This window comes from Cebidichthys violaceus, unplaced genomic scaffold (genome assembly GCF_023349555.1).
Source record: "Cebidichthys violaceus isolate CVI_PGR_0920_01 unplaced genomic scaffold, fCebVio1.0.p SCAF_7, whole genome shotgun sequence".
Classification (NCBI taxonomy): Eukaryota; Metazoa; Chordata; class Actinopteri; order Perciformes; family Stichaeidae; genus Cebidichthys; species Cebidichthys violaceus.
Genome location: NW_027176927.1, coordinates 11003664 through 11026557, shown reverse-complemented (window position 1 = coordinate 11026557; position 22894 = coordinate 11003664). Strand labels below are relative to the sequence as shown.

Here is a 22894-nt window from a genome sequence, read left to right as displayed (position 1 = left end):
GACAAATCTTTCTAACAAATGAAGAAAGTTGTTTGTGGTCCTTTTGTTGTTCAGTCTACGATGAACATATATTTAAACCAGATACGGAATCAGAAAACATATCAAATATAAAGCTTGAGGATCGAGGAGCGAGGAAATAACAATTAAGAGACTTGGGATGTACCCTCTTTCCAGAAGGAGAGGGAGAGTGACTCCACTGTTGCAATATTTAACTATCTCCTCTTCCTCACTCTCTGTAGGAGACGTTGGTGGGGAGGGGATCTTCAGAGCCTCCTGCTGCCTCCTTTAGCTTACTGCAGCAAGACTCTGCATGAAGGTTGCGTCCTAATATAGAAGAAATGTTTCCCTTCTACTTTTGTCCTGCCTTGGCCAAGTTACTCTTCAAGTCACTCTGCCGTGCCACCGAACTATGGGCATGAATATCCATGCATAGAGACTGGACAGTTTTGAATGTAGAACATTTGAATTACGATTTCAGAGTGAGAGGAACAGAGCCTTTCACTGCACCACACATGACTTGATTTGGTTCCACTTTGGTTTTTTTATTTGTTTTTTTAACTTTTTTCCTAGTCATTTGTTTTTTAATGTACTGTGACAGAAAGCAAATTGAAGCGAAGTCAACTCTGTGGTTCATTGTGGGGTTTTTTTTGTTTTTTTACCACTCCACCTTTTGAGTGTTTCTGACCACTTGTAAATTTGACTTTTTAAGCTGACCTACAGCATGCTGCTCAGTAGAACCAATGGTTGTCTCTTATTCACGTGGACATTTTGCCGATTAAAATATAGAGATTTCACTTCTAATAAAAACAATCGAAAAAAGTTTGATTGGATAACAAGGTTGGACATGCTGAACATACATGTTAGACAATGTTCTCTCATTATCCATAACTTAAAAACTGACTCATATTTAAACTAATCCTATCCACACACACGGACACTTGTGTGGACGCGTGTTCGTGTGTGCATATGCATATTGTGGAACTTATTGGTAAATTACTACTGGTGTAGTCGGACGCATTTCGAGGTTGAGCCAACTCTACTTCCGTTTATCATTCGACAGCCCGTAGCACGACAGCCTGTCTCTCTCCAGCTCTTCAACCCTAGTAAGTGCTGACACTGAACGGCTCTGTTTTACAGTTGCTGCCTTACTGTTTAAATGGTAGCTTAATGAAGACCAGCTTTAAGGTTAAACACGACAGAGATAAAGTGTCCTCGAGACCTCTAGATACAGAAACGTGTCTCGTGACAGGATTGTAACGTTAGTTTAGCTAACGTCAGCTCGTGCTCAGATTATGCATTTCCTCAATTATTTTAACGTTGTGAGATAGCTCTTTAAACAAAGTAAAAAATACACCTGCTATACATTTTGCGTGGCGATGACAGACTGCTTATTGTTTTGTAAACAATGTAAATCAGCCTGTTAGCCTGTTTGTGTCAATGTAGCTCCAGCTCGACACGGCACAGGCGTCAGTGTAGCATCCTCCGAAACTGATGTATAATAAAGTAGGCTACAATTGTTGTTAAGTAGACATAAACATGTAAAATCAAGAAGTAAAAAAAATAATGAATGTGTCTACAAATAATTGTCATATACGTGTTGAAACAATCAATCAAATAATCGATTAGCGGATCAACCAGCAGCAATTTAGAAATTGATTTACAGTTTGCTGCTAACGTTAGATTATCTGTTTTTAGCTTCTCAAGTGCAATGATATGGTGCTTTGTCTGTCTTAGATGGCAGTGAGTGTAAATTGAATATTTTTAAGTTTGGGGCTGTTAGTCGGTCAAAACAAGACATTGTTTTGTCTCCTTTGGCCTCTAAGAAGTTGTGATTTTCACTATTTTTGACATTTAATAAAATATGTCAGTGTTAAAAAATCTGATTTAAAAAAAAAAACCTGTGTCCTGTTGTATCAACAGTCCGTGAAGTCCTCTCTTCTTCATCTCTCTTTCTCTCCAGGGAGCTGAGCTTTGTGACCAGACATCATGACACTGTTTCACTTCGGGAACTGCTTTGCCCTGGCCTATTTCCCTTACTTTATAACATACAAGTGCAGTGGCCTGTAAGTGTCTGTCTGAATCAGGGATCTGCAACATGTGTGGTGACTAATGCATGCTGTACATACTGTGTGTGATATCCACCAGTCCAGTAATGGCCAGTGAAGCATAGTTACAGTACAAGATAGAGTAAAACACTGTGTTGCATCACGTTGGAAAATGATTATTTCATTGTTTCTTTGTATTCCTATGTTGTAGCAGCACATGCTCAGAGACCCAAGAAGTCTGTAAATAATCTGCTTAGTAATGTCAGAGGTTTGGGAGGAGTCACACATAATCTTCTTAACACTGTGTAGTGTGCTCTTGAATTTGGCAGTACTTTAACTTGTTTCTATCACCGTTATTGCACAGAAGTCTCAAAGTGTTGTATCCCAAATTGTCAATTTTTGCCTGGACCGCCTTGTCTCTGTGCCTCCTTATTTTACATTTCCCTTTGTGTTTGTGTGTTCAAACTTTAGTTCAGAGTACAATGCCTTCTGGAGATGTGTCCAGGCTGGAGCGACCTACCTGTTTGTCCAGCTCTGTAAGGTGTGTGAGCTTTCTGGTGATTAAATGATGCTTCACCGTAACATTGAGCAGGGGAGATAACATCTCAAAGCACAAACTATGCCGTCATTTTGTTTTCTGGAGTGTGTAAACATTTTTTTTTTTTTTTTTTTTTTTTTGTGTGTTTCTGTTTCAGATGCTGTTCCTAGCTACATTTTTCCCCACATGGGAAGGAGGAGCTGGAGTTTATGACTTTGTCGGGGTGAGTGTCAGTACTTTCTCACACTCAGATTTTGTGAAGTATTATAATTAGATATACAAAGTAAGCCAGTAGAATACCAGTTTGTGTAGGAGGTTGTAAGGTGTTTGGCTTTGCTTTACAGGAGTTCATGAAGGCCACAGTGGACCTGGCAGACCTGTTGGGTCTCCATCTCGTGATGTCTCGTAATGCTGGTAAAGGGGAGTACAAGATCATGGTGGCCGCCATGGGCTGGGCCACAGCAGAACTTGTGATGTCCAGGTGAGCAGCACAGAAACATTAGCTTCACTTTGTCAAATTATTGTGTGTTTATAAAAAAAATGATGAATCTCACTGTTGGTGTCCTGTCGTGGCCCTCCAGGTGTCTCCCTCTGTGGGTCGGAGCCAGAGGGATTGAGTTTGACTGGAAGTACATCCAGATGAGCTTTGACTCCAACATTAGTTTGGTGAGTAGCTAAATAGTTTTTCTTCACACCCACAAAGTTGAGAGCAATGGTCGATAGAAACTATTACAATAGAATCATTAGTTTGTGTTCAGGATCATGGATTTCTTTCTCTCTGTCTATTGATATATTATACTTCCGTTGTATCTGTGATGTTTATATGATGGGACCTGCGTTTGTAAAAATAAATTAATTTGTTTTTCTGTGTTTATAGGTCCACTACATCGCCATGGCAGCAGTGGTGTGGATGTTCACACGATATGACCTCCCGAAGAGCTTCAGGCTTCCCGTTACTGTGCTGCTGGCTCTCTGTGTCTACAAGGCCTTCTTAATGGAGTGAGTGTGACTCGCTTTCACACACACACACACACACACACACACACACACACACACACACACACACACACACACACACACACACACTTGTATGCTCAAAACAAACACCATCAGACATAATGCACACAGTACACACAAAAGAGAGAAGAGTGGTGTGAGAGAGTAGGAAAGTGGTTAAGTATATTTCCAAAAAGGTATTTGTTTAAAGGAAAATTCAGTTTTGGTTTGATTTGATTTGACCGCCTATGTGGTGGCTGCACTTTATTTTGTGAACCACAGGATGGCACTAGTTACCAGCAATAACATGAGCAGTAATGATTTCGCAACATATGAATAGCAAAATACAATACAAAATAAACTACAAATTAATCACTTGATGTACTTAAAATGTCTAACTAACAACCTACACATTTTCCCTATTTTGCTTGATTTAAAATGTATTATTAGCACACATTGCTAATTAAATCATGAGAACTCTAAAAGGTTGTTGATGTTTTGCCAAAGAATAAGAGATCAACAGGAAGAGGAGCAGAGCATTTTATGAATCCATTTCGTAAAAGGGTTCATTGTGTTGTCAGTTGTAGCGTGAACGGATCCCGCCCCGGGGAAAGCGGCACAGGCTTGTCTACCTAACACGGTGGTCACTCCTAACGGCTGTTCTACTTGCATGGGTTAGTCTTCTCCCGGAGGTGTCAGAACATTACCGTAAGCCTTTTATCTCACCCCATAGCTGAATCGTTAGGATTTTTGGAATTATTGTCTTCCTGAGAGTCTTGTACGCCCTAGGCGCTCTCAGTAGGATGCAACCCTAACACCCAGTATGAATAGTTATGTAGAATGTCTGTACTTTACTATTGCCTATTGTGAACCTCTCACCATTTTATGACTAACACTGCCAAGTCTTCACCCAGGGTACTCCTCTGGTAGAGTCAGTCGTCACTTCTGTATCACAGGGTTAACAGACAGGGGAAGAGGGTAACTTAATCTAAAAAACCAGAGTCTTCAGTTTGGATCCAGTCACTTACAAATGGTAAGGCTGTGGTTTTATTAAAGTTTTTCCAAAGCAATCATATATAACAATTTCAATTCAATGAAACAATCTCAGTGGTACTAAAACTAATGCTGACAATCCTACTGTTAACAGGCTCTCTCTCAGTCAGCTCTCACTGTGAGTTTTGTTTCTTTTTGTCTTTTATTCCACCTCTGAGGGGGTAAGACCCCTAAGGGTCTGTTAAAGAAGTCTCTTCCTTCTCTACAGATGGAGAAAAAGTCCAATTTCACAGTTTTTCTGCTTCTTTTTTTTCTACTCTGAGATTAGTACCTCCCCTAATCACATGCGTCACAAATACAGGCAATATCTTGTACCAGAGTTAGCAACAGAATGTAACTGGTTGTAACTGGTTTGGTCCTGATGGAACCGAACCATCTGCTGCACATTAGGCCTTTCAGTTGAACCAGGAACATGGTTTCCAGATGTCGTCCTTCTCTGCTGAACACGAACATTTCACACCAGCTCAGTCCACAGAGGTGATCCCACATCCGAAGCCTCAGAGGCAGCTTTCCCGATCTCGAGGACGGCAGGGGTCGCAGGAATCCATCGGACTGTTTTCTTGGCTCAAGGCGGAACACCTTCTCATGTCTTTGAATGTTGCCACACTCCATCTCCGCTCCACACATGCTCTGGTGTCTCTCCCAGGCAGCATGTATCTCACTTTAGGCCAGAAAACAGGTTTAGACATGGGCAGTTCCCATTTATGCGACCTCTGCACTCACCAAAGAACTTCGAGAAGTCGTAGTCAGATGTATCTAAATTGAGCTCATCTGAGAATTCTTTCCAATCTACAGGGAATTCTACTGGGCCTTTTAAAGGGCTCTGGCTTCGATACAATACCTCCCTTCTTGGTTTTGGTGCGGGCCTTCTTTGATTCTTTGATCTAGTGCCGATAAGGTGCCTGCAATAACAGGTCTAGACTGTTTCAGGCCTCTCCTTTTTCTTGGCTTTTTGTCCTCTGGAGATTCAAGTTTTATTTGACTGGCCCTCTGTATGGATAAACATAAGTAAATTAGTTATTATAGGTTCTCCCAATGCATGATTTATAACACAAGCTGTTAATAGACTCATTAACGGTAAACCTAGTTTACATATTTTTTTCTTTGGTTTTTAATTAATCACCTTTTTGGTGATATATCCAAAGTATATTATTATTATTATTATTATTATTATCAGCAGAAATGCTCCTATACAGGGCTTTACAGGGCTTAGTGAAGGTGTTTAACAGCCCTCCCTTTTTCTTCCCTTGAAACAAACTCCACTGTTATCCGTCTTTTTTTTCTTTTTTCTTAGATACAGCTTAGGTTTTTTACTTACTTTTGAGCCTCTGAAAATGTGGGTGTTCTGTGTAAAAGCAGCTGTAATTCCTAAACAGTCATTGTGATTTTTTTGTTTTAGACATTGAATTAAAGCTGAAAGTCTACACTTCAACCACATATTGACTGATTAGTTTCCAATCCATTGGGGTTGTGTAAATAAGCAATGAGAAAAATTGTGTCACAGTCCAAATACTTATGGACCTGACTGTACATGTGGGTCATGATGTTTCCAAGTTTGAACTTTACTTCTGCGGTTAGTTGGCCTGCTTATCCTATTTTGTGCTGATAGCTGTCCCTCCCACCTTACAGCTCTGTGGGGCCCGGGGCCGGAGCTGGGGAGTGTGGGAGAGGGAGTTGCAAATACGTTGTTGCATCTGCACTAGGGTCCTCGTCATTCTGCGTCTGATCGGGGGCAATGGGAGTTGGCAGTGGGGTGTCTAGCCTCCTTTTTCTAGGAGATTCTGATCTATTTCTCCTACGGGGTGAAGTGTGAGGAGTTTGAGGGCGGAATAATAATGATATGGGCAATAATAATAATGGAGCAAGGACAGTATTTAAACAGCCTATCTACGTTTTTCCACAGCTGCCAGGTGTCTGCAATAAAATCACCTAACTGCGTGTCTTTATAAAGTTTCATCATCCCCTTTTCTGTTCTACAGGAGTCAACATGATCCTGCATTTGTCATCTCTTTGGCAGGCTATTTCTTTCTGATCTCACTCGCTGCCATATTATCTTTGCTATTGCTGTTTCACAGATTACAGTTTCCTGGGATATATTCACTCCAGGTGAGATAATCAGTGGGATTTTAAGGGTCTAACACCCTCCCTATTTGAGTTCTCCCCTGTCCTGTCCTCCGTGGGACAAGACATAGGCAGTGCATCTGGTGAGTGGGTGGTAAATTGAATAATCTAATCCCTCAGCCATACTTCGTCTGTGCCTTCGCAAGTTGTTTGTGTTGGCTGCACTGATTTCTTAATTTCTCAGTCTACCCACACCTGATCCCCTGTCTTAATAGAGGGGGGTTATGGTTAGATTTGTCAGGGATATAAGCAACTAGTTTAGACATAAATAAGTTCCTATTTAATTTCAGGTTTATATGGCATTGAGTAGGTTATTTCACATCCTATTTGTTCTAATAGGTTTGCGACTGTATTATTTTTTAAATGTCTCCCGTTATCCATTCTGAGAGACAACAGGGCTTCGCCTGTAAAAAATTCTGCCATGCATCTGCTGACAGTTCTCGCGGGGGCGGCACGAGAAGGATATACAGGTAGATTTGATTAAAGATCCCGCTACGTCAGCTGAAAAGTGTTCTCCAGTTGTATGAGTTTTAATGTCTCATCTCACAGTTTATGTGTGGCATGCCGCCTTTTATCGTGCAATCTTCGCATCTTCTTTGCATAATATTAAAGTTCTCTTTTAATTTATGAAAGGTTATGTCACCGAGTGATTGGTGGAGAGTCAACAAAATCCTGTGCGCTTCATTTTCTGGTATTACAATCTGTTTGTTTTGGATAACGAGAGCTCTTCCGTTTCCTTCTCCTTGTTTTATGTTGAATTCTACGGATTCGTATAATGATTGCCTACAGTATAGAACAGTTAGCGCGTTATAGTTTTACCTACTCTTACCTTAATCCTAAAGGTATCACCCCATGTCTAACACTCTTACTTGATGATTGGTTAAGTAAAGCTTCTACTCCTTACCTTTTTAACAAGACTTTTCTAGGTCATGTTTTTTGGGTCCTTGGTGTTTAACCCGAGGTTTGTAATGTTTTACTCGTGCCTCACGTTGAGTGCCATGTAGCGTAAACGGATCTTAACACCGTGTTGGTGGCTGGAAGAGACTGTGTGTGTGTGTGTGTGTGTGTGTGTGTGTGTGTGTGTGTGTGTGTGTGTGTGTGTGTGTGTGACAAAATGCCACCACCAAATAAATACGTGCCTGTTTACTTGTGTGCTTTATTTACCTGAAATTATTTGAAAACTGTAGAGGCTTACAAATGCACCAACAAGTGGAAGAGATTGGAGTTTTTAAAGTCTCTGATGGATGTTTTCAGTCATGCACTGTTTTGTTTTGTTCTTAACATTGTGTTCATCTCTGTCATGCCTTCAGGTTATTCGTCCATGTCTTCCTGTTGGGCAGTTGGACCGTGTTGTTGGTGAAAGCCGTGCTGACTGGTGCCATCTCTCTCTGCTCACTGTTTCTTTTCGTCACTCTGGTCCACAGCAACTAAGTACATCTCAGCACCCTGCGTTAAGCCTGCAACAGCCTCTGTGGTCCAGACTGGACCTGGGTTGTCCTGATACCTTTTCAGTCTTGAGTATCACCGTACAACACGAAAGACTACTAAAAAAAGTGCTTGTTAATATTGGGTATCTGGACTGGTCTGTCGTTAAAACAAGGCTAAGCTACCAACTGGTGAGCTAACCAGTTCTTCCGGTTAGGTTTATCCGTCTGTACAGACCATTGATGGAAGACATGCACTGAAGCTTTGTTTGCTTTCAGTCCACCAGTTAAAGCTGCAGGTTGAGTGGTGACTCCAGGAATCTTCTGTGATATGATTGGCTTACTACGCTGTGTTGGTTTTTGTTAAAGGATGAATTTTGTACCAGAACGACCACTTTTTTATGTGTTGTCCAATGAGCCAGAGTAAATGCTTAGAGTAGATAGTAAAGTGAATTTATTACAAGTGACTGACAGTGATAGTTCATTGTGTGTCCACCAATTTATCAATTTATTTATATACAAGTTATTATTAGAAGTTGAAACATAACTGTAGCAAGATTTTTTTTAATCATTTGTGTTAAAGATTTAACTAAAAACCAGGCCCGCTGTATGAATAAACTGAAGTCCTGTCAGCATTATGAACACATCATGTTGAATTGTAAGCATCTGTGATTTTGACATTAAAATAAATACTACGTCTTTTTGTCTTATCTTGCTTTCATATTTAAGAAAATCATTTAAAACTGTTTTTAAACCTGTAAAACTGTGACCTGTGCACTGTTGTTAATCTTCACTAATATAAAGCTAGAGTTTAAATATTTGAGAGCATATCAGTTGATCTGCTACTGTGATACTGTTATCTCCCAATTTATATAAGGTGTAGTTTATTGAACACAAAGTCGTGCATTTGGTTTGCCTATCACATCCACGAATAGTGTGGCTCACTGCAGCAGCTCAAGTGTATTTATGCCATTTACAGATAGATGGTCAGAAGTTCTCACTCTGTTCCCACACCTCTACTATTACACCTGAGGGAGTCACTGAAAACATATAAAAGGAATTTTGAAGAACGGGGGACAAAGAGGTTAATCGGCAGGAGGGAATTCGGTTTCAATAACAACTTCAGTGTTTATCAAAAGTGACCATGTTGAAAAGTGTTATGTGTGAGTTGTTACAATTATCAGAGTAGGAGAAAAATATTCAGTCCACTAGGGAATTCTGTAAACAATCTTTATTTCTAAAATAATCAAATCTAAGCTGTGTTAGATTGAATTCACAAGGGTTTAGCTCCAAATATATAATATTCTACCTTCACACAACACACCTCTTGTTAACCCTCATGTTTTTCCTCCGTCACCGCCTTTTCCAGCTAGTTTAGCTCGCTCTGCTTCTCTCTTCCTCCTCTCTCAGCTGGGGTCCCCGGAGTCTAACAAAGCTGTTGTTATTGACATTCTACAATAGGCTCTGCTGTTACCTAATACACATGAACACTACCTTCTCTGTTTACTGCTGCTGCTTGTGTGCGATTGCTGCAAAATTCCCGCTTGCCTATTGAGAGAGAGAGAGAGAGAGAGAGAGAGAGAGAGACGGCTGCTGTGACTCATTGAAATTCTGAATTCCAGTGAAAATTAGAGCGTGACTCCACCAACCGTGGACCATACAGGTTCATTCACACTTTACAAGATTAAAATGGTATGGGCCTGTAGGACATCAGGAGCACCACTCTACCCAGTCTAGGAATTAATTAACAAGGAAACTAAATGTAGATAAGGTTCTTAGGACTTCCTCAGTCACATCCTGGATACCTGCATTACCCAGAGTTACACAGAGAGCATTATTAAGGGGGCAGGTCCCAAAGAACCCCTAAAATTCAAATCAATGTACTTGTGAGAGAGAAGTTCAAAGAGCATTAAGACACACTCCTGTCGTCTGCGGCATTGCGGTGATCATGTCTCTCCAATTCAGTTTTACCAAGAAGGCTTGTGTAGGCTTGTGGAAGCAAGCGAACCAACCCTTTAAACCTGCCCTTCAGCTCATACAGAGGTTCAACCCCTGCATTCCAAAACAGCTGATGATTTGCAGCACTGCATGCCATTCAAACGAATTACGAGGAGGTTCAGCCCTGTTGGCTAGAATAGCAAATAAAGAGGACCTCAGAGAAAAGGGGCTACATGAGTAACATAAGAACGTCTCAGACTTCCTCTGAGAGAGAGAGGAAGGAGCAACACGTAGGCTACCAGACGAACAGGCCACCAATCCTCTTGAAACCCTTGAGCCAGGCACAACCATCATGTCCTCAGTTGAGTACATTCAGTACCACGGCATCCTCTTACCTCCTCTGGCTCACAGCATGGAGAGCTTGGAGTATGCCGAAAAGTTCTCTGTGGAAGACACCGATGTGTTTGCTGTGACTTACCCCAAGTCAGGTACAGTATATTCATTCTCATCACTGTTTCTTTTCAGCTTTTCCACAATTCCCTGACACATGCTGCACGTTTGAACAACTTTTGTGGACGCAAACCTGTTTACACATACAAGGAGCAAGCATGTTGAAAATTCAACGAAATGCAATATCAAAGTCTGTATAGGCTTTATATAACTGATAAATAATATATTTGGGCATGTTTTGCTGCCTTAAAGCACCACGCGTATGGACCATGGGCTACATCAGGTGCTTGGAGCATCTTAAACGTGCAGATACAAGAGGTGTTTGATCAGCATCCATGCTGCCTGAGGAAGAGAACTAACTGATCTCTGTGTGTTGCACACCTGTACGTTTTGGTACTGTGAAGCTGTTTTACCACTGCAGTTTACATGGGTTGACTCCAGCTTATGGGACTGACCATGTAAACCAGTCAAGGAGGATACGCACACATTTTGTCTAAATTCATTTTATTATTCTTTTAAATTAGTCTATTATGTCTTTGTTTTTATTGATGTCTTTTCTCACCCACTGGTTCACAAAGCCTTAAGTGGAATATGCGGCTTTAGATTATCCTCTCCATATAAAATTAGATGAGCTGTTCTGATTGTTAAGATAAACACGATAAACATTACATTACATTACAGTCATTTAGCAGATGCTTTTATCCAAAGCGACTTACAATAAGTGCATTCAACATTGGTAATCAAAAGAACTACTAGTCACCAGAAGTCATAAGTACATTTCCTTTTCCAAACAACCATCTAAGAGCATAAAGCAGAGCATAACTCAGAGCCAAAGTACAGAAACAAGAAAAACAGTTAGTGCTATAAGTAATACGAATACAATAAGTGCAACAAGCTAGTATGAACACAATAAGTGCTAAGTGGAAGGCTCAGGGTAGCACTTCCTGAAGAAACAGAAATCAGATGAACTATTGGCTTTTTGTTAGTATCTGATCAGGAAGAAGTAATGTGCTGCCTTCATGTCACGTTCGGAAAGTTAACTGTATAATAATATCATTTGAATAAAATGGTTATTATGCATTTAGTTGTTTTTTCTCAGGTATAATTACGAAACGGACGCTTTACTGACTGTCTATACATCTGAGAGATGCGGCAGAACTTTAAAGCATTTCTGCTCCAGTAAATAATTTATACTTGAAGTAAGAATAACACAAAACAATGATAATAAATACATGTGGGAGGAGTTTGGAGCCCGAAGATCGTGGGGTCGTGAATTAGTTTTATTTTGTTTGATCTTTCGCTATTTTGTGTCAGTTGCGATTTTTCCCCACGTACCTGAACGCAGCAGCAGCAGCAGCAGAGCCGCCTCTCTCCGTGATTGATCTCCGCTTTGCAACTTTCAGTAACTTTGTGTTATTGCTCGCAACACGATGTCTTCTGAAGAAAAGTATCTGCTGCATCGCGGACTTATGCTTCCTGAAGAGACTCACTCCTTGGAGAGCTTGAAGTTCGCGCAGGAGTTCACGTTTAAAGACGAGGACGTCACGGCTGTCGTGTACCCGAAGTCAGGTCAGTGATTCCGTGAGACGTGCAGGCTCACCGCCAGCTTATCAGGGCAACTTGACATAGAGTCATATGTGTGCACACTTCTGTCATTTGGGTGTTGATCGCTCTGCTGATGACTCTGTGAGTTAGACTTCACAGAGTTGCAGAAGAGTTGTGTTATGTATTGATACCTCTGCTAGAAAGTGTCAGTTCACAGTGTGGAATGCTTCAGATATTTGTCTATATTTTCTCTTCAATGAGCTATGGCTCTAAAGTTCCCGGGCATATGGATAGTAGGCCTTACTTGAATTATTTAATTATTAAGCCAGGACTAGTTACTAGTGTAACTTTATTTTTGACTGAAATGTCCTCACAACAACTGGAAAACTCTTTATCGATGAGGGTCAACTCACAGCAGGATTCACTTCAAAACTGAAGCTCAAGAATGGATCGATGCCGAATGTCTGTGACCCAACTTCATACCCGTAAGCTGTAAGTTCTGCCGTTATTATGTTGTTTTACTGTTTATGTTGCGGGTCAGACTGTTGAACTTACAAACATCAGGATTCACGGATACATAATTTAACATTTAACACAAGTTACACTCAAAGTCCCCAGCATCTTGGCTGTTCTTTAAATCTTTTTAGCAACCTAATAGCTCACAATGTCAAAGATGATCTCCATAACAGTCAGATGCAAGTTGTGTCAACAATTTCTGTCTTGCGGCACCAGTCGACAGCAAGTAACATGGCCCACCCGCCTATAGGCTAGTCAAGAAGATGCTTGGGCTAAAGCGAGACTGATCTGACCCTCTCTTGGTATTCTTAATGTAAGCATTGATGTAGGGGCTTATAGGATATCTTTTTTTCTGTCCAGATGTTCCTGCAGTATCTGATTAATGACAGCTCATCAAGTACCGCAACGGCCCCAATGCGTACTGCTGGAATGGTGAAAAAACATCAAGGAGAGATACCCAAAGCTGTCCAGAGCATCCCCCATCCATCTATGTGCTGTTCTCTAAAGCTAATTACATTTTTTACATTACATTTTTGAAAATTGTGAAATCGTTCAGCCTACAGGTGGATTCCCACTGCTGTGCTTAGAGCCTGTTAGGTCTCTGCAGTGTAAGAACTATTTGTTATGCACCCTGCGATCTATTCTGACTTTTGTTTTGTTATTTTCCTTATTAATTAATTATATTTGATCCAATTGTTATACATTATATTCTACTTTTGTGTGGATGTTGTTTTGCACTTTATGTCATTAAAATGCTCATTTTATAATGGTAAAGCATCTTTGAATTTTTATTCTATATTTTCTTGTATGAAACACGTCTATTATAAAATCAATTCTTATGCCAAGTCAAGACGACAAAATGTTTAATTGGGTTTTGTTTGGTGTAACCGGAAGCCAGTGTCTCAAATGACAATGGATCATTGAGAAAAAACTTTAGGCAAGATTTGACCAATCAGATTCAACTATGTACATTTTTAGTCGGGGACACGCCGACAGTACGTCTCTGTGGTATTCTCCCTCTTGAACTAGTGGGGTTTTAATCTTCTCAGTCGACTTTTTCTAAATATACTGCAGCAAGTTTAAACCTTACAAATTGCATAACTCTTAGTAAATCTTTTAACCCGGTCAAGTCCTCTGAAGGACCAGCACATGATTTAGGATACGACTTTCACTTCAGAGTTGACTTTAAAGATGCACAAGGAGAAAAGGGCCTTGAGAGCAGGAACCGTTAATAAAAACAGAAACTGTCCTGACAGCGAGACAGTTGGGAGCAACGTGGCTACCAGAGTCCTTTGCTGAATCTGCTTGAAGTCCTTGATCTGAGCAGTTTAATGTCCACCGACAAGTACATCCGTTACTGCTGCATTTTCATGTCTTCTGGGGTCATCTCCATGGAGAGCTTAGAGTATGCCCAAAATCTCTCTGGGGAAGACACCAATGTGTTTGCTGTGACTTGATCATAACGAGATACAGCAAATTACATTCAAGAGATTCAATAGTCTCCCCCAAATGTATAATCTGTTTGCCTCATTGGATGTAATGAGTAATGTAAATGTAAAAGCAAAGTGTCTTATCTATTAAATTATTAATAGGTTAATCTTATCTTACAAACCCCAGAGCTGCATTTCCTTTTCTATTTAATCTTGTATATTGTTTGTTATTGCTGTTGTTCGCTGCTGAGTTCTACCAAACAGAATTTTGTTGTATCACTACAATGACAATAAAAACCTCTTATCTTATCTATATCAAAGTTATTGCTGCAGAGACTTTAGCAGGATACGACTGCAGCCAAACTGTTGCACATTCGCAGGATTTTGGCTGACACAGCTCATAAGAAACGGCCACACAGCATCAACTCAGACCCTTCGTTCCATACCAATCATTTTCGAGCATGTGTGAACGGTTGTGAGAGTGAATGAAGGCAGTCACTACACAACCAAATTGATTTAAGCTCAGTCATGTGATTTTATTTAACCATAATATGTCATGCTTGCATGTGGAAGTCATTGGTGAGCCACGCTGACATTGTTTCTAATTGGCTTGAGAATATTTTTGAAGAAATTACTTTTTCTTTTTTTTTAAGAATTTGAACCGTGGTTGAGATTGTGTGCTTGTTATTAGGGTGAGACAAGCACATAGTTTAGTGTGCTTGAAAAGGAATGTGCTCTTTTGCTCGTTCATTGATTTACTTTCCATACCTCCTTATTCCCAAAAAAAACAGCTCAAGATGGAGGTGTCCTGATTCAAACCATATATTGTTGCTTTCATCAGCCTGTTGGTGTATTTCACTTCTAGTAGAAATAAGTACTTGCAGCATTCTTGTTATATTTTATCCGCTGTTTTCTTTTTTTTTGCAGGTACTATCTGGATGCAGGAGATCCTCCCGCTGGTTCTGAATGGGGGGGATCTGACGCCGATCCAAACCGTTCCTAACTGGGACAGGGTCCCCTGGCTGGAGGAGAAAAGATTAGCATTGGTTGTAGATAAGTTGCAGTCTCCGCGGGGGCTGGTCACACATTTTCCTTACCACCTCATGCCCCCCTCCTTCCACACCTCCAAAGCCAAGGTAAGAGGGTGGAGGCTTTGTGCGACATTCCTGTGTGATCTCTTCTATGCAATCTGTGCATTGTTGTATGTGAGAAACAGGGTTAATACAAACAACACCTGTTATGTTATTGAATTAGTCTCTCGTGTCTCTGCCGTAGGTGATCTATGTCATGAGGAACCCTAAGGACATCGTGGTGTCTTCATACTACTTCCATAAGATGGCCGAATTCCTCGAGTCTCCAGGAACATTTGATGAATTCATGGAGAAATTCCTTAAGGGCAAAGGTCAGAGGTCTCATAACACACAGAAGAGTTTAATTTGATAAATGTTTGAATTCCAGCAGAGCGGTTAAGCATTCTGGTGGATTACCACGTGGACACATTTTAGTTGTTGAAAGTCCTCTTTGTCTGTCGTGTCCACTAAAGTAGAGCAGTGGTTGTTTGTGTTTACGTACTGTGCTCTATTGTCCGTGTTGTCTGCAGTGCTGTTTGGAAAATGGACGGACCACGTGAAGAGCTGGAGAGGCGCAGATCTGGGAGACAGAATAATGTACATCACATATGAAGAAATGGTTCAGGTAAACTGAATATAATCAATATATAATAAAAAAAACAACCTGTTACATGTATTGATATTTAAGCTATAGTGCAATTGCATTACAATTGTTACTAGTATTTTGACAGATGGGAGGCGGCCTCTTTTACACAGTAACACACCACTCTCTGTTATAAGACACACATCACATTGTTTCAGTTGCTTCATAGAAAGAAGTTTAACAAAATGCCTAGACACAGTGAAAGGAGCACATCTGTAACACAGCTGCAGCAGCATCAGTCTGTGTCTACACAGGAGGCATTCAGGCACAGCATTGAGTGTAGGTCTCCCACGTTTTTTTCTGTAGTTATGCACGGACAACAGAGGCCGGTGTAGAGAACAATATTGATTCAAATACGAAAGTATTGTTCAGTCAGACAAGTGTGACGGACGTCTGGGGAAAAAAACCTGCTTAAAAGCCTCCCGTGTAGACAAACCATAAATAAAGCCACAGCAATGAGGTGCTCCTTAAATATGACCAGTCAAACTTCATCATCATCGGGGGCTTCACAACGAGACCTCAATGTAGAGATCATGCTGAAGATTCTTCATTAGAGAATGTGCATTATAAGATGAAGGCGGACACCTGTTGCTTTACATAAATGTGCCGCTCTTTTAGGACCTCCCTGCAGCTCTCAGGCGTCTTTCAGACTTCCTGTGCCGTAGTTTGAGTGAAGAAGCCATTCAGAAGATAGCAGAACATTGCTCCTTCAAGACCATGAAGAACAACAACATGTCCAACTTCAGCCTGGTCCCTAAGAAATACATGAACTCTGACACATCTCCATTCCTGAGAAAAGGTGAGGCTCAAATTGGATTATTAGGAGTGAGATTAAATCAGATATGTTAGTGGATATTCAGTCTCAGCAAAAACTGTCTGACTGCATTTTTAGTTGATTTTCTTTCACATCAGAGATTCGCTGTGTTCACGTGACTGTCTTGGTGTGTGTGTGTGTGTGTGTGTGTGTGTGTGTGTGTGTGTGTGTGTGTTTGTATTAGGTGTTGCAGGAGACTGGAAAAACCATTTCAGCCCAGAGCAACTGGCCAGATTCACATCAGTCATTCGCAAAGAGCTGGAGGGCGAGAGCTTCTCTCTGCCGTGGAGCCTGGATTGATCATCAGCCATAGCAGAGACAGAGAGGGAAAGAGCTGTAGAAATAGAAATTAAGGCAAGTAGGAAAATGGTGCCAACTGCAACACAATTCTCAGTTACATTTGGTTTTAATGTTTAATGTTGGCATATGACTAAAAGCCCTTTATTGATTTTGAAAACACTAAACATGATTAAAACAAGAAAAGTGCACTCAGTAGAGTGCAGATCTATGTACACGACCGCTGCTGTAGAGTTTGATTGAATGAATACAAACCACAATTGTCTTACCTTGGCTTGTAAAACCGGACAGGTACAATTCCTAATCCTCAGCCATTAGGGAATCTTGTTTCTTTTAGGGCCCAGCCCTTTGTTCAATTTTTGTTAGTTTTCTCTTAAAGATCTGGGGATATCTGATTAACAGTGGCTCAAGCCTGATCCCTCTAAAAGCCCGTTTCATATGTAATGAAATTGTATGATACTGCTATAGTGTGCCTTCCTGATCGTATATGTTTTTTCTATATTAACTGTGCTCCACCCCTTTTCTGTGTTGTGCCAGTGTAGCTTCAGTCTGTATGACTCACAGTACACCAATTTAAGATGGTACATACAAACACATGTCAGCCCAGGAATGCAAGTAAGAGACTATGTGACACACCTGCTTTAATCAACCATTTCTTTTCATTTTGCTATTTAATCTGTTTTGACAAAAGCGAGATAATAGATTATCTGACAATTACCTCTCATCTCGTGAGGCAAGGGCCTGAAAGACGTTCAAATCAGGCAGTAAATACATAACATGTTATAAAGTTGTCACGGTAGCATGATATGTCGCAGCAAAGTGCTGTACCATTAGTTTTTATCCCATTTGAAATCCATGCGATGAGAACATCATCAATCATGCATCTAACATCACTCCTATGTAATAATATTCTTTAATATATTCTATGTTCATATACTATTTTATTATATTTTATATATATTCAATGTTATTCCTATATTTTACCTTTTGTATCATTTCATGTTTAGATTCTTTAAGATTTAAATTTTAACGTATATTGTATGAGAATTGTTCTACCCAATGGATGTGCAAAAGACTTTTAACTAATAATCATAAGCCTGCTGGGAAAAGTTTCTTTTTGCTTACAGTATCTCAAACTAAATTTGGTTGACTTCTACGTGATAAAAATGACAAGTTAATTTCACGCCAGAAGATCAGATCATGTTCTCATCTAAAATCCCTATTATATAAAATCTAAGAGAGCAAGTCATTTATCTTTTAACCTGTAGTACCCAAGAGCCCCCCCCCCCCCCCCCATTGGGGGCTCACGCGTTACTCCAAAAATTCACCCACGCAAAATGCCAAACATGTGCCCTCATCAGTAACAATATAATGATGTTGCATAGCTGCTTAACCCTCCTGTTATGTTTGTTTTTTAGGTACAGCCATAATGTTCCATCACATGGCTGAATGCATACAGACACACAAACACACACACGTTTGGAATGTTGGGGGAAGCGATAAAAGTATTTATAAAATGTGAAATATAAAAAAAATACATAATTTCACTGACTGTAAAGTCAAACAAATGTTGCAGCAGATCACTTAGTTACTTTAAACAGATCAGATTCAACCAATAGATGGCAGCCACACATCACTGTTTCTTTTTCACTTGTGGCAGCAAATCCCTCACAAAATACAAAAACATTCACTCATGAACATATCGGGACAAAGACGTGGGCTGACAGATTCATAGACACACACACAAGTCATAATGACAGTAAAACTTTATTTATAGAGCCTGTGTGTATCCACAGGAACCTGAGATTCTGTTTAGAGGTGCTGCTGTTATAAACTTAGGCTGTTGATGTTTTTATTGACACATTTAAATTTGAAAATGTATTGTTGGAGATCTAAAACACTACAAGAAGACAATATTAAGGATCAGCTAAACAGCCTTTCAGGTATTCCTTACGCTGTGGAATTACTGACGCTGGCAAATTTGTAAATTATGGCGTATCCCGATCTTGATAGTTTTGTTCCTTGTAACCTGCATTAAGTCAAGTAGATGTCAAATTTGTCATTGATCTTGATTTGGCGTTAGCTAAATAAAATAAATGAATATTACAGTGTTTGAATACTGATTAATTCTTTTGCTCAGTTTGACCACCCTGATTTATTTCTGAACTTCTAATTCCTGCTGACTTAAATACTTTAGTGAGTCTAGTTTGTCTACTTTTACCTTCAGCTTTATCTAATTATTTTATTTAAGAACTATAACTAATACCGGCCCAGTAAAATTCTCTATAATACATTTGCTCAACTTAACAAATTTCTCAATAAGATACAGTTGTGGTCAAAAGTTTACATACACTTGTAAAGAACATAATGTCATGGCTCTCTTGAGTTTCCCCGTTATTTCTACAACTCTGATTTTTCTCTGATAGAGTGATTGGAACAGATACTTCTTTGTCACAAAAAACATTCATGAAGTTTGGTTCTTTCATGACTTTATTATGGGTTAACAGAAAAAGTGCCAAAATCTGCTGGGTCAAAAATATACATACAGCAGTGCTAATATTTGGTTACATGTCCCTTGGCCATTTTCACTTCAATTAGGCGCTTTTGGTAGCCATCCACAAGCTTCTGGCAAGCTTCTTGTTGAATCTTTGACCACTCCTCTTGACAGAATTGGTGCAGTTCATTTAAATTTGATGGCTTTCTGACATGGACTTGTTTCTTCAGCATTGTCCACATGTTCTCAATGGGATCTTAAGTCAGGACTTTGGGAAGGCCATTCTAAAACCCTAATTCTAGCCTGATTTAGCCATTCCATTACCACTTTTGATGTGTGTTTGGGGTCATTGTCCTGTTGGAACACCCAACTGCGCCCAAGACCCAACCGTCGGGCTGATGATTTTAGGTTATCTTGAAGAATTTGAAGGTAATCCTCCTTCTTCATTATCCCATTTACTCTCTGTAAAGCACCAGTTCCATTGGCAGCAAAACAGCCCCACAGCATAATACTACCACCACCGTGCTTGACGGTAGGCATGGTGTTCTTGGGGTTAAAGGCCTCACCTTTTCTCCTCCAAACATATTGCTGGGCATTGTGGCCAAACAGCTCGATTTTTGTTTCGTCTGACCACAGAACTTTCCTCCAGAAGGTCTTATCTTTGTCCATGTGATCAGCAGCAAACTTCAGTTGAGCCTTAAGGTGCCGCTTTTGGAGCAAGGGCTTCCTTCTTGCACGGCAGCCTCTCAGTCCATGGAGATGCAAAACACGCTTGACTGTGGACACTGACACCTGTGTTCCAGCAGCTTCTAATTCTTGGCAGATCTACTTTTTGGTGGTTCTCGGTTGACTCTTCACCCTCCTGACCAATTTTCTCTCAGCAGCAGGTGATAGCTTGCGTTTTATTCCTGATCGTGGCAGTGACAAAACAGTGCCATGCACTTTATACTTACAAACAATTGTTTGCACTGTTGCTCTTGGGACCCGCAGCTGCTTTGAAATGGATCCAAGTGACTTTCCTGACTTGTTCAAGTCAATGATTTGCTTTTTCAGATCCATGCTGAGCTCCTTTGACTTTCCCATTGTAGCGTTTGTGGGCGTTTGTATCCAATGAGCCCTATTTAAATGGCCTCAGAGAAGTCACCAGCTGTAGTCACTCATAATCACTTACAAGAAGTTAAGAGGCCATGCTATGAAGCTCATTTCATTGACACAACTTTCTAAGTCACCAAAATTGCTAATTCATGTTGCTGTATGTATATTTTTGACCCAGCAGATTTTGGCACTTTTTCTGTTAACCCATAATAAAGTCATGAAAGAACCAAACTTCATGAATGTTTTTTGTGACAAAGAAGTATCTGTTCCAATCACTCTATCAGAGAAAAATCAGAGTTGTAGAAATAACTGGAAACTCAAGAGAGCCATGGCATTATGTTCTTTACAAGTGTATGTAAACTTTTGACCACAACTGTATATGAATTTATACACACTGCAACTCCCACATTTGTTACAAATTCCGTGTCCATGCGTCTTCAGAAAACATTTGTTTGGCGAGCCAAGCCATGTATATATCTGATCAATCGCAATCAGGAGCTCTACTGCCGACACTACTGCCACAGTGATGTAGTGTATCATTAATTACATGGACACTTCATTTAATTTCTGTTTGTCAGCTCAGCAGCATGATAGATTTAACATAACGACACAATGTATATTTACATGTCACATCTGGATGATGTTGAAAAACAACAGTCATGTCCTGTTCTCTAATTCATTTCAATGATCATTAATTTGACTAAAACCGCTAAGCCAATAAAAGTCTTAGTGCACGCTACTCAGTCATTGTGTTTGTCCTTAATTTTAGTGTCAAATTGTACACAACCTTGTAAATGCAACATTCATTTCTAGGTTGAATTGGTTAATACTGTAGAATGTGTTTGTGTGTCCCTCCCATCTCTCCATCTCTCCCTCCCCTGAGTTCTGACACTACCTCAATTACATGGTGGCCTTTTGTGCCGTGTGTGTGTGTGTGTGTGTGTGTGTGTGTGTGTGTGTGTGTGTGTGTGTGTGTGTGTGTGTGTGTGTGTGTGTGTTCAGTGTATCTGTTGAGGCAGACGGTGTGGTGCCTGCTCCAGGACACCCACCTCACCGCCGCCTTGTGCCCACTGGTCCTGCCCTGGGCTGCCCACAGGATGCTGGCCTGCTTTGAAGCCCTCTTGTCATCAACGCACTGTAGACATACACACTCGCACAAGAAAGCCAATAACTCCCCAGAAGATCCTGTAATCTTTGTAAAGTCTGTAACACTCAGTCAGCCAAGTCTTCTTACGTCTGTTGACTTCCTACGCACGGAGAAATGCTCACATTTATCCGATGAAGCTTCAGTCAAGGACGGACAAACATTTTTGATCAGTTGCAGTGTTTGGAATAGGCTGCTTAGGTCCAATGGTTATGAAATTCACTCTGAGGTCTTCTGCCACATGGAGAGGGATCCACGCAATGTACCTGTAACCTTTTTTCTCAATTAGCCTAACCATTAAATAAAGAATAAAAAGGACGTGCAAGTGAACAAAGGAGGTTGCCAGTTCCAATAACCAAACCAGCTGCGTGAAAGTCAGCTCAAAACTGGTGGGAATCCTTGTTTAGTTTATTGGCCAGGGTGAAATGCGTGAAACATCATCTGTTTTTGTATGTTCTTCCCCTGGTTAAAAGAACTACTTTGACGTTTTGGGGAAAATGCTCATTAACTTTGAGCAGAGAGTTCAATAAGATGGTTTGTCTGTGCAGTAAGTACGAAGCTACAGCCAGCAGCTGCTTAGCTAGCTTCGATTATTTTAGCACAAAGACTGGAATCAGGTTGCCTGGCTTTTGTCCAAAAGTAAAAAAATCTTTATCAACTCTAAATTTTGTACAACATCTTGCATAATCTATACAGAAAGTGCAACGGTACAGGTATGTTCTGGAGTATTTCTTGGCCAGGAGCAGTATAACTTCCAGATTCTCCGCTGGTTGCCCGACAACTGCTCCCAGCCAAAGTCATTGTTCGACACATTTACCCCTCTTAAAATGGGGAATTCCTATTTTAACACCTTTGTACGGACTAAACAGACAATACATAACATGTTTAGTAGTGTCAGTGACAGATCAAGGATAGCAGTTTTCCCGTCTTTAAGCTAGGCTAAGCTAACTGACTGCTGACTCTAGCTCCATTTAAAGCTGAAAATGAGCCATAAATCTTTGAATTTAATTGTTGTTTCATTAAACCTGCTGTCCCCTAAGCTGACTATTTTATCCATGATGTTTCTGGAACATTTTCAGAGCTAAATCGCCCGTGCTTGATGTACTTGTTATATACATACAGCCCTCAGCCCTCCCCAGGGTCATATAGCCTGATGTAGACATCTGCAGATGTGACCAGTGACAACATACAGAGACACATCTAAACATCCTCTCCTCCCTTTTTGTATGATACAAGAAAGTCATTAAGAACACTGATGCACCATCGCCCTTGTATGCTTTC

The 22894-nt window shown here is 40.4% G+C and overlaps 2 protein-coding genes across 3 annotated transcripts; both read left to right on the top strand.

Annotated features, from left to right (window-relative positions):
* The first annotated feature begins 1004 nt into the window (after positions 1-1004).
* tmem147 (transmembrane protein 147) lies at positions 1005-8876 on the top strand. The gene is made up of 8 exons (XM_068736071.1): positions 1005-1103; positions 1961-2063; positions 2517-2586; positions 2741-2806; positions 2928-3064; positions 3165-3249; positions 3461-3582; positions 8064-8876. The coding sequence occupies exons 2-8, from the start codon at positions 1987-1989 to the stop codon at positions 8182-8184; spliced, it is 678 nt and encodes a 225-aa protein (XP_068592172.1). The 5' UTR covers positions 1005-1103; positions 1961-1986; the 3' UTR covers positions 8185-8876.
* A 1575-nt stretch (positions 8877-10451) lies between these two features.
* Positions 10452-18986, top strand: sult2st3 (sulfotransferase family 2, cytosolic sulfotransferase 3). Of its 2 annotated transcripts, none has more exons than XM_068736213.1 (6): positions 10452-10603; positions 14984-15192; positions 15332-15458; positions 15657-15751; positions 16388-16568; positions 16768-18986. In XM_068736213.1, exons 1-6 carry the CDS (start codon positions 10468-10470, stop codon positions 16881-16883), a joined length of 864 nt encoding a protein of 287 aa, XP_068592314.1. In that variant the 5' UTR covers positions 10452-10467; the 3' UTR covers positions 16884-18986. The 2 variants fall into 2 exon arrangements, with proteins under 2 accessions (XP_068592314.1, XP_068592313.1); XM_068736212.1 differs by lacking the exon at positions 10452-10603 and adding an exon at positions 11898-12134.
* Positions 18987-22894: the final 3908 nt, after the last annotated feature.